This window comes from Molothrus aeneus, chromosome 5, assembly GCF_037042795.1.
Source record: "Molothrus aeneus isolate 106 chromosome 5, BPBGC_Maene_1.0, whole genome shotgun sequence".
NCBI classification, from domain to species: domain Eukaryota; kingdom Metazoa; phylum Chordata; class Aves; order Passeriformes; family Icteridae; genus Molothrus; species Molothrus aeneus.
Window position 1 is genome coordinate 2,639,805 of NC_089650.1, and position 12,892 is coordinate 2,652,696.

The 12,892-nt window shown below is 38.4% G+C and overlaps 1 protein-coding gene across 1 annotated transcript in view; it reads right to left on the bottom strand.

The window, feature by feature from the left end:
• PIK3C2G (phosphatidylinositol-4-phosphate 3-kinase catalytic subunit type 2 gamma) overlaps positions 1-12,892 on the bottom strand; it is a 189,138-nt gene that overhangs the window by 56,553 nt on the left and 119,693 nt on the right. The window contains exon 23 of the mRNA XM_066550141.1: positions 12,535-12,704. Within this exon, the coding sequence (XP_066406238.1) occupies positions 12,535-12,704 (170 nt within the window). The remainder of the gene's footprint in view (positions 1-12,534; positions 12,705-12,892) is intronic.

Sequence of the window (12,892 nt, forward strand, 5' to 3'; positions counted from 1 at the left end):
AATATATACTATAAAATACATTAATATGAATACATTAATATAATAATACAGAATATAAATATATGGCATAATAAATATTATTAAAATAGACATTAAGTGTTAAATAAATTGATACAATTAGAATAATGAAATTCAATTTGTGGAAGCCCATAGGAAAGAGAGATATGGAAAATTACCAGTGTTAACACCTTGATGTATATGTGGATAGAAGGCCAATCTAAATCCTGATTTGAAAGCATTTTAGCATCTTGAAAAGGTCTAAACCCCAAATTTGTTCCTGGGCAAAAATATTCCAAATCAAAAAACTACCACCATAGATATGCTGCATTTTGTTCAAAATTCATATTTGATTTCTGATGCCCAACTGCATTGAGACACAATGACACCAGGAAAACACAGCCCTTTCTGAGCCAGTCCAAGTCTCCCACACTGAGCTACTTGAGCTGAAAATAGATACTGCAATCAGAAATTACTTTCCTGGAAGAAATACAGTGTTTAACATTGCTGGGATGGGCTGTGGGCCAATGTCCCCATCATATAATGACTGCAACATTAATCATTTCTCTTACTGTTGTTGCTAAAGGATCTGTGTGAATACATGGCTGATATTTTAATATTTTTAGTATTTATAAATTAATTTTATTTGTGGGACGACTGAAATCAGTTTTACAAGGTTCTTAAATTTCTCAGTATCTTTTTTAAATCTTTAAATTTCTCAGTATGTTTTAGAATATATTCAGTTCTAAGGCATTAGGCCAGTCCTCCCTTGTCAACATGCAATAGATGATGTAGGAATTAGATTTCCCCAGTTCTTTTTAAGGTCTTTTACTATCAGAGCCTCTCCCTCAAGGTAAACCCTGCAAAACCTGGATGCTGAAGCTCCAGAAAATAAGCTGGCTGTTCACAAAGGGAACACTTTGCAATGCAAATAAAAAAAAAAATTAGAACATGGGAAAACAGAATATGGGAAACAAGACCCACTAGAAGGAGCAACACAGCCATTTCTCACAACAGCATTATAAAATAAAGTTTCAGTGGGAAGAGACACTCCCTGAACAGCACATAAAGGATTCTGGAAAACCAATTGACAGGATGAATGTCTGTGCACAGATGTAGAATGTTCCTTGCTGTTTTCACAAACTCCTTTGGATAATAATAAACCAGAAGGGAAAATTCTCCAGCAAAATTACAAACAGCCAAGTCCAGTCACTGTCCATCGAGAAGGGAAAATTTACATCAGCAAATAGAGGCAGTTTCAGCCTCCAGAAGGAGAAAAGCAATGGGTGCCCTGTTGCTGCCTGTACCAAACCCTGTGCAAATGGTGCAGTTCTGAATTTCTGTATTTAAACCAGGACACCTTTAACAGGCAGATTTTCTGGGGCAGATTGCCAAGATCACATTCTATTCAGGCTTTTATTCAGAATATAAGCAGTGCATCCAAAGGCCTGGTAACAACAGCCTTCACCTAGACCTCTATCTGTCATCACACATCTTGCTCACATGGACTTATCTAGAAGTTACAAACATTAAATATTTTTTACCCAAAGCACCCTCAAGACCACAGCTAAGGCCTACAATACTTTACATGCATGTTTGATGACCAATGACTGTGCAACAGCCAATGGGACAAGACCCTCCTGGCCTAAAATCTGTATTGATACAACTTGCTGCCTCCATCAAACTGAAGAAATGCCTGGCATCAGTTTAAAAAAAACCTGCTATGATGAAGTACTTCCAAGGAAAAGCCTTTCACCATATCTCTGTAGACCAAAAGCTCTTTTTTTCTTATTTATGGTGTGCTAAAGAAATATGGAATTGAAGCATTGTTGAAAGACCTCCATGCGTAATTATAATGTCTGGTACCATTATTTTTAGAAAAGAAAAGCCTCACTGAGAGAAATAGTATGGCTTGAGATTGACCAAGGATGTACAGCCAATAAAGCCCCCAAAATCATTAAAGCTACCTTATCACATCTTGCCTACTCTTTTCTTTCCTTTTTCTTTTCCCCCTCACTACAGCCCTAGATGAGATTAATGAACCCTTTGGTTTTAGAGTAGAAATCAGTCAAAAAGGCAATACTCCTGTTTATGACAGAGTCTGATTGCAATCCTGGACTTTAAAGACTTTACTATGGCTGTGACAAAAGAGTTTACTTAAGCCATTCAGTGAGAAACAAGGCTAATTCATGGGGGATTTATTTTATTTTTTTCCTTTTTTTATTGTTTTTTTTTTGCTTTTAGAGATTTAAGATTTTCATGAGAATGTGTTTTGCAGTTCCTCTGGAGATTATGAATGTTTGGATGATAAATCATGAGAGGGGAAAAAAAGAAAGGAAACCTCAAGGAAATGAAGAGATCATCACACAAAAATAAACTTGGTCTGGGGTGATGGGAACATCTGCTGGGACTTCACTGTGGGCTGGAATTATGCTGCATTCCAAGAAAACCAGTAAGAGCATCAGGATTTGATAGGAAAGACTAGATGTAAACTGATTAACAAAGCTTGTAAGGTCAACAATGGTTTTAGTTCTTCCTGCTCTGAACCTCACTGTACAGAACATTCAAGAATCATACACAGACTTCTTTTTATATTAAGCAGGAAAAACACATGAGATAACCAACAACAAATGACTTCTGCTCTGCTCCAAAATAAGCTTCCCAATAGTGCACTTCGGAAAAGTCCAAGTCGCACTCATTAATAAAATGAGATAAATCTGCTGTAGTCCACGTTTTCACATGGACAGTGTGAGAAACCACAGAGAACTCTGAAATTTAAAAATCAGCTGCTCAGCACTAAAATCCACCATGTATTCCCTGACTGCTTTTAAAATCATTTTGTCTGAGTCAAGAGTAACTGATAATATTCAGCATGACTATGTGGAATTTAGATGTATCCAATAAAATAGGAAAAGCTTTTAGGGAGTGCTTGACTGCTGACATCCTTTGCAGAAAAAGCCAAACGCTTATTGAAGAACACAAAATAAATGAACATGAGTGCTTATTTCTCTAAAGCCAAGTGAAAATATTTAATCATAGTAATCATAGACATTTGTAGACACAGTAAAAAGCCATAATCAATGGCACTCCTTTTATATATTAAATAATGAAACAGGGAACAACCATACAACACAATTCATCACCAGCAAACAAAGAAATATGCCTGGGCTACAAGAGATGCTCCATTTTTCTTCTTATCAGGACAAGATCATAAACATGCTTCTGGCATTCTTATTTAGCCTATTCTCAAAGATTTTTATGATAGACTTCTTCAATCTCCCTATCAAATTTCTGTTTCAGGATGTTCCCTCACAGCATTTTTCCCCTAATGCCTAATCTAACTCTTGCTGGGCTTTCATCTTATTAATTCTTGCTCTTTCCTAAGAGAACATGAGGATCCCATCTCCCTTACAGCAGCCTCTAAAGTATTTGCAGACTATTACCATGTCTTTCCTCAATCTTCTGTTGACAACTGCTTCCACCTTTTCTCACAAGTCTTGTATTTCAGATGTCAAATGATTTTAATTGCTTTTTTTCTGGTCTCCTTGTAATTTCCCTGGGCTCCTTATCTCCATTTCTCTAAAAGTAAAAAATGTTAAAAATATTCCAGGGGAAGCTTTCCCTGGAAGTGCAAAGGAAAACAAAAGGATTACTTCAAATTTCAAGCTTCTCTATCCAATATCTTATAATCAACTTATATTTGGCTGTGATAAAACTCTCAGATCCCTTTCTAAAGTCTGCTAATCCAAACTTTCACCACAAAACCTTGTACAAAGGGCCTCTACCAAAAAATGAACAAACACATTCTCTGTCCCATCATAATGATACTAATGAAAATACTGAAAGATGCCACATGTAAAGATGTTCCACTTAGCATTTATTAATTCATATCCTGCCAAAACTTGAAAGATATCACTAAACTGGACAAAGTCACCAACATCATGGTGGCACTTGCCTGGGAGGAGAGGCTAAGGAACCTGGGTTTGTTTAGCCAGGAGATAAGAGGTTTTCAAGAGGCCAAAGGGAATTTTCTTGGATCTACAGGAGGCTCTAAAACAGATGGATCCAGGCAAGAATAAGAGAGAAAACTGAACCAGCTGAAGTTCTCACTTGCCATTAAAAAATATTAAAAAATCCTCACTATGAGGAAAAAGTAAATATTGAAACAGGTTGCCTTGGAAGATTATCCTGGGAGGTTTTAAGATTTAGCTGGACACAGCCTTGGGTAAACTGGTATGAATTTAGTAATGACCTCATTCCCATAACACAGAAAGATTTCTAATGCCCCGAGTATCCTTGGCTTAAGTAACCTACATGTCCTGGGCAATTAAAACTCACATCTAGTATTTTTTTACCTACATTCTTATACTAAATTATCAGGCCTATACCAGATTACATGGCCTTAACTCTATATTGTGCCATTTCTGCTGCTGTTTGAGATATCTACTGTAAGAAAATATTTCAAACTACAAATCTGAAGCCTCATTTCTGATTGCAGTTTTACCCACAGTATTTTTTATATGATATATATATTTAATACTATAGATCTGTATTGCATATTATATGTATATATATATGTATAATGTCTACCTTTAGGCAAAAGCATTAAACTAGAAAGAATTCCCTGAATTCCTTAGGTAGATAGTTCTTAAACTATTATGGTCTTATTTATTCATTAAGTTAATTCTTTTATGCGTATCATATCAAGTTGCTAATATTTTTTTTTACTATCACAACCTCAATGCTAGCTCTTCAGTCAAATCACTGAGTCGAACATACCCACTATTTTGATCAGCCATGAAAGCAGCATTCCACACATTGGACTGTCCTATTCTGAAAAATTAATGTATTCCTGTCAGTAACTGAATTGGTGGCATTAAGATTTAATATGTTTAATAGATACAGTTTGAAAACAAGCTGTAGTCCTTGTCTAAGATAAGGGTTCTGGTTGATTTTTCTGCTGACATTGAGTTTTCCCCTGTAAACTGAGTCAGAGCAGCTACTCACTTGTGCCCCTCTGCCTGCACAGAATGTGACTTTACTAAAACCCCCTTCTCTGTGGGCCAATGCAAGCTGGTGAGCAAATAAATCCCAGAGATTTGGTCCTACCTGGTCCTGTAGGATTGCTGTGCTGACAGCACATGTCACAGTTGAGACAGCCACAACACACAGAGCGTCACCACACAATTTCAGAAAGTTTCAACCCAAACAGGTAACACCAAACCTCTTCAGAAGGCTTCAGGTGTCTGCCCACACAGAGTAACACCAGACATCTTCAGCAGGCTGCAGCAGGCTGCAGCATCTGCCCTCCCTGTCCCTCAGCCCAGGCTTTTGTGCCCTGCTGCTGCTGCTGCTGCAGTGCCTCTCTGTGCCCTCTGGGGTTGGGCAGTGCCCCTGTGCCCTCCATGGCTCGTTCCTGTTAATGCTGCTCACCTGTGCTGCACAGCTGGAGCCAATGAGGGATGACTGGGCACAGCCCCACCCCAACCACCCCTGACTCTGTGACTCCAAGTACAGGTCACAGGGCAGGTGACAGCTGAGCTCACGGTCACAGCTCCTAGGACAGACCCAGTACTTGCAGTGTGCTGCCACAGGGACCCATCTGGAACCCTGCCATGGAGCAGGGAAGTTGGCAAGGCTCATCATGGGAACACAGAAACTCCCTGGAGGCACCTCTGGATGGATTTCACTGCAATCCCCAGTTCTGCCACAGCCTGAGCATAGGATTTATTCACTTAGGTCACAGAATTTCAACCATTCTTGTAGTTAGCTAGAAGATTCCTGAAAAGATCCTCCCTGAAAGAAGATCTGCTCTGCTTTAGGTGTCTTGAATAGTTTCAGACCTTGTCCTGTTGCCAACACTGACTGGTAAGGAAGCTCCCCTGTGTCCTTTGAGCTGAGCTGGGCTCCTCCATTCTGACAGACACAGCTCAAGCAGCATGCACTCAGCCACCAGCAATCAGGCTGCAAAACAGCATCCAGGTGGAGCTCAATCCTTTCCATGCTTCACCTCCAATACCCACATTTGGCAGTGCTCAGTGCAGCATTCCCAATGCCTTATCTACCATTTTCTAGGACTACCACATTTTCTGTGTTTGCTAGAGTTTATTACCAACCCTATTGATGAACCACTTAAGAGTTAATTCCCAAGGACATTGCAGCAATTCCTCTTGTTAACAGAGATTGTTGGACAATTGCTTTTTGTGTCCTAACTGGCCCTCAGCAGTGAAAGAGATTTTAAAACTGGGACCTAAAAGGTGCCTTAAAAGAAACAGAACAAGTGGGAACAGAACAGAACATAAGCCCTACCCATGGAATATTCAGCTAACAGGCCTTTTCAGTATGAGATGGATATTTAGAAAACACAGTAATAGATGGTTGCAGGGCATTTGTATATCACCAGGCAAAAGAGAGAAATAAACCAGTGATGAAGAAATTGAATTGCAAAGGAATTCCTCGGGGCAGGGGATGAAATCCTACATGAATTAAATACATCAGCATGCTTTCCAGTTAAGGATGAAGGACAAAGGGTTAGTGGGCAGAACAAGCAAAAGAAAAAAAAAAAGAAAAGAAAAAAAAGTAGACCAAGAAACAGAGATTGATTTAAAAGTGCTTGATATATACTTGACTGTGTATGAGAAGAGCTTCCCCTGAATATAAATGTATGTTTGAGTGCATGTGAGAACAGCTCCTTTGAAGATAAAAAATATGTATAGAGAGCTTTCAAAGGAAGGGGTGATACAACACAATTTCTGATGGGAGCAGGGAGGAGAAAATACACATCCCTATGAACAGTTACACTTTGAAAAGCATAACAAATAAAACCATAATCAAAATGGACAGTGATCAGGATGTCTTTTCCCCCTTTTCTTTCTGTTTTATTGTTAAACTTCCCATCTCTGGAGCCATATCCTACAAATAAATCTCAGGGTGGCTAATAGAATGACAAGGAGGAAAGAGGAGAGAGGAGGGGAATTTGGTAAAAAGTCACTTAAACATCTCATTTGCAGCCAGTCTCCCAAAGCAGAGGGAATTCTGCTGATGGCTCTGGAAGCATCAAGCAGCTTCTCTAGCCCATGTGATTATTGCCAGGAATACCAAAAAACTCCTTCAAAAAAGTGAATACAGGAAAGCAGTTTCTGACACTCTTGGAGTGAAGGAAAAGCCAAGAAGGATTCTGAGAGCTGCAGCAGACAAGAACTGGTTTTCAGGAAACTCAATTGAGCAGGAAGAACAAGGCTCTTGCATGAACAGAACTGGATATGGTCAAATCCACACAGACATTGTAGGAAAAACAGTGCCTCCCTTGATTGTCTGATCACATGGAAAAGGATAACCAAAAAAATTGAACATATGAAGCAGGCAGTGAACATAATTTACTCTGATTTCAAACCGAAAGAAAGACAGAAAGACAGAAAGACAGAAAGACAGAAAGACAGAAAGAAAGAAAGAAAGAAAGAAAGAAAGAAAGAAAGAAAGAAAGAAAGAAAGAAAGAAAGAAAGGCAAACTAGGATCAAGGCTCAATAAAGCCAAAGACAACAGAGTGCATCTGAGCTCCCTGACTGCAGTTTGTGCTGTTCATGTGTTCTCAGACTCAGCCTGTGCTCTTGGTGCTCAACTGCTCAATTTGGGACAAATTTTTGACTTTCAAAAGTGATGGACTTCTTCCCTGATAAATTCAAGCCCCTTGCCACCTTGGAGATGGTGGCTGTTTCACCTACAGGTTTTTGTGCATTTTTCCCCTTTCATTCTTTATGTGGATGGCAGGATTTAAACATCTCTATAATCTTGTTAAGATCATTTGGGCTACTAAGGTGCTTTAAATCATGAAATTAAATCTTTCCAGGGTTGCATCAGAGATTTTTGGTGGGTAGCATACAGCAAGCGCTGAAAGTGAATAGTGGCAAAGAACTAGGACTTACCATTTCACAGAAAGCAATAAATCCAGACCTATCATGTCAGAAAAATAAATATAAACTTCAGAGAATGAAATCTTAACACTGAAAACACCCACTAAAATCTTTCAACATCTAATACAGGTTGGTAGAAGTTTTCATGCACAAATTTAGGGAAAAAAAGTGATTATGCTTTCAAGTTTTTACTTTCAAGTTTTTGACTTTATGTGAGTACTCTAAATAAAGTTTCAAAAGGGTAAAAAGCAAAAAGTAAAATGTGTTATTTTCAAAGTCTTCCTTCTTCCCCATTTTACCTTTTTTTAAAAAAAAAGAACAAACCTTGATACAATAGAATAAAAAAATGCAGATAGCACTTATTTTCCATGTCCACATCCCAACACTTCTGTTTTAGAAAGAAATTCCTGAAAAGATTTTTTTTTTATCAGCACTTCTAGTGAAACATTAACACACATTTTAGGTTGTTAACACTAAAAATGAAATGTGTTAAAAAGAGGCACTACATTTCTATGTACTCAGATGTTCTGAAATCCTTCTCAATATAATAAAACATCAACCTAGGAAGAAAGTGTGGGAAACATAATTTTCCCATATTTTTGGAACTTCCCTAATAACTGGAATTTCCCAAAGGAATAGTCAGGCTGCCTGTAGTAATTAACTTTGTAGAAGAAAACCAGCTTAGCAGATTTAAATTCTGGGAAAGCCATGCCAAGAGCCAGGATTAGTTTGGCAAAGAGACAAGAGGGTCTCTGTGATTCAGATCAGGGAAATGAAAAGGCCAGTGAGTGCTGGGGGTAATCAGGATGACTGGGTTTTTAAGGAAAAGAATGGACCCTGATGTTATCAAAAGGTGGATTTGCAGTGTGCCATGAACTGCACCACTTTGTGTCCTGCCACCAAATCTCACTCTGCACATCCCTGAGTGGAAAATGACAGATGACAGAGCTGGAAGTGACTGGTAGAGGGGAGGATGCGATTGTCTGCTGAATTTTGGATTAGTTCAGTTAGCACAGGATTTAAATAAATTTTTGGCTACTTAATTCACCGAGGAAGGAACGTTCAAAAGGAGCTGGTCAGAACTGAAAGGAAGGAAACAAAGGTGAGCAAAGCATGGCACGTAAAACTATGAGCCAGACACCTTCTTCCAAACCACTTGATCAGGACTGAATAGTCTTGGATGAGAATCTGGACAACATTACACTTATTTATGTGTGACTGAGTCTGAGATGATTCCCATAGGACACTCAATAGATGAAGAATAAGGCAGTTATATGAAGAAAGTAAACAAGAAATATTTCTTTGTACAGTTTGGAGAGAACCTGCAGACTTGCCTGTTTTAGGGGAATGTAGGGTCAAAAGTGGAGGCTGGGTTAGAGAATGAAAAGAGCATTTTATTACTGCTAGCAGAAGGTGTCATTCAGTGTGATTAAAAAAAAAAATAGGAAGAGAAGATAATGAAATCTCATGGTTCAGTAGGAAAGTTCCCTTTGGGACTTTGGGAATAGCTCTTCTGCCAAGCTCTCTGTTATTATGCTATTGGTTAGATAGATCATAAGTCTGCCTCAAACACCTCTGAAATATTAGCTCTAGATGATGCCTCAGGTTTTAGCTTTTGTATTTATCACATTCTGTGCTGCTCTATGGTGTGGGTCTGGGCTTCATATTATGGGATGGTGAGCTCTCTTCACAGAATAGAGAAACAAAACAATTCCTGCTCCAGCTGGGCACCACGGACAAATGATCCCAATCTCAGCCCAAGAGCACAAACACCGTGGGCTGGAGAGAGAAAAACAAGCAGGGTGGGACTGCAGGGGCTAAAGCTGGAATGGGACAATGAACTGCAAGATGCAAATGGAGCAGAACTGATCAAAGGGAGAGACCCCGTGCCCGCTGGTGCATTTTGGGGCCATTTTGGTTCATCTTGGGTGCAGGCCTGGCTGGGCTCTTGTGCTGCCCAAGGTGGATCCATGGAGGAGATCCTTTTAATAAATCCCTACTTTATTCTGTAACTCTGCCCAGCCTTCTCAAGGCACCATAGATCCATGGAAAGAAGGGTTATTGGTACTATTTAAAGTATTTACTGAACTGTGAAGGCAGATGTAGAAAGAAAGCTCCTGATTCCTCTCCCCCCTCACATCAGGAAGAGCTGATTTTTGACTTGAAACCAAAACTGAGCAGATTTATTGGATATCATTTAAAGATGAGGGCAGGAAATAGAAAACTTTACTAATCCCCTTTTTATGGTCTTTACAAGTCAGGAATGCAAAAGTGAGCGTGACTGGATGAATGTGTCAGCTCCACCAGGTTCTCTGGAGACTCAGATTGGGTGTGACAGAAGAGCTGCAGCCCACTTGTGTGAGCCCCTAGGCTGCCAAAGCACTTCTGGAACTTCACTTCCATCAGAAGAAGGACGGGATGCTGCACAGGACCTATCATTGGGAAGTTTTCTGAGGAATTAGACTTTTGTAGTGGCAAAGAGCAGGAAATGGACAGCTATGGCAATCAGCTTGCAAAGCTCTTTAAGAAATGATTTTTTTATACACTTTGCGGAGGGAATCTTTGTCTGTAACCCTTCATTGATCTGCACAGATTTCATTTTACACTCATACACAAAAAAGGTTTGTATGATGTGTGTAAACCCCAAGTAGAGAGATTTGTATCAGATGCTTTGCATTCTTTAAAGCTCCTTTAGACCCCCAGAAATGTATGTAAAATATCTACTGTACAACACTCCCCAAGGGTCAGCACTAATAATTCTTAGATTTGGCAGCATTGTGCTGCTGTTTTTTTCAATATTATTTTAGAGTATGATATTCTGGGAGTGCAAAAAAACCTCAAAAATCTAACAAGAACTCAAATAAAAGTGCAATATAGGAGCTGTTAAAGAAACCAGAGGCCAAAGCTGTTTCAGGACTTGCCTTGTGGGAATGAGTAGATACAACTAGCACTGAGAGCTTCAAATTTTGAGAGAACCTGAATTTTATGACCTGTAAAAATGCGATGTCCCTGTGTTATAAATAATATGTTACATTTTATGAAGGGGCATACAACTACTAAGAACAATAGTCATTAATACTGTATCACTATAACATTAATACTTTATCTGCTCAGTTTCCTGTGGGCTTGAGGAAAACAATGATTGTTTGCAACCTGCTCTTATGTGGGAGACCCAATCTTCCTAAGAAATCATGGGGGCAGTCCATGAATGGAGGTCCTAAATGTGCGATTTTATTCTGTAGTTTAAAAGCTACACACTGCATTGAGAAATGGGCAAAGAGGCTGATGTTTGTGGAAATGATTATATTTTAAGTTTTCATAGATTTAATAAGAAAGTGTAGGATAACTGAGCTGTAAAACAGTAACATTAATATTTATTTTTATTATTGCTATTACATAATTTAAATTTGGTTGTTGTGTCCCCTCTTATATTTGCTTCATCCTGCTGTTCACTCAACTAGGTAATTTTTTGTTTATGGAAAATTACTACTCAAGGAAATCCCTGCTAGGTTCCAACAGGAGTTTTGTTATGGAGAAGGATGCAGCACTTGAGAAGGAGTGTGCATGAGTATGTTTTTATTACTCTCTCTGCTTTATTCTTTCCACAGCAAATGAGGGGGATTAAGGGTACATATCTTGAATGATGGATGATAATTCTAAGCACTGCAACTAAATCTTTTGACTGCTTGACTTAGAAGTACTTATTATCCTCATCAGTTTCCCTCAAAGCAATACTCCCATGCTGTTATGTCTAACACCCTGAGATAGTCTGGAGCAGGAAAAGGCCAGCTTAACAAAAAAAAAAAGAACAAAAAATAAATAAGAAAATTAGCTCAAACCTAATTTTGATAGTTGTTCTGGAAGTTTTCAGAAAACATGGATGAAAGACATACACAACTACTCATCACTAAAAGGGATCATTCATCCATTCCTTACTTTGCTGTAAAAGCTCCTTGACATTATCTTATCCTTATTCCATTTCAATTCATTCCTTCCTTCAGAAAATGTTCACATTAAGAACATGGATACATGCTCACATTGTTTGATTTATCCTCAGCGTGACATAGGTACATCACACCTACCAAGGTAATCAGGTATTTGCAAAGCAGCCCCTGAGCTCAGTGTGGTCTGATGTGGAACTCCAAAAGATAATGAAAAAGTTTGCAAATTTACCCACAGAGGCATAATTTAATTATTCTCCATGTCCATGTGGAAAATTTGGTTCTTTCTCTGAATGTGGGAAGAAAGTTGTCAATTAGACAGATATATGGATTTGGATCCATTTTAGGGACCCTCCTTTTTTGGGGAAAAACAAGCAATTGACATCAGAATTCTTCTATTCTGATCACTACTGAACTACATCATTCAAATTCCTGACCAAACAAGGAATTACATTTTTCTTTTACACTGAAAAGGGATCTCCAACATCTATGAATCCTTCTCCAGTCATTCCTACAATTTTTAGAAGTTTCAAGAAACAACAAAAACACGTTATTTTGGAAAATACAGGAAGGAAACAAAAAGAAAGTGTAATCTCATTTGTATTTTTTTTTATGGGAGTTGATAAGGCTATGAAATTTCAGACCACTGCTTTAAAGTTTACTGTGTGTTACTATAGATACCAACCTTCTGATGCTTCCAAACATCTGTGCATGACCCAAAAATCTTCCAAAATCTATGTGGAACATGTGTCCAGCTTTTGTCAGCATGATGTTGTCACTGTGTCGGTCACAGACGCCCAGGATGAAGGTAACAACACACCAGCCAGCACAGGAATAAAAGAAATTCCTTATGGCCTAGTGAGTAAAACAAAAGCTTTTACATGAAATACCCAGATGTATTTGTGATAAACAAATAAAATTGTGTTTAAAAACAATAAAATAAATAATTTTTAAAATATTTTTTAAATGTAATTTTACATATCTTATGCTTGTTGGTAACTTGTTAAACCCGTTTAAAAAATACCAAACTGTTAAACCTTTTG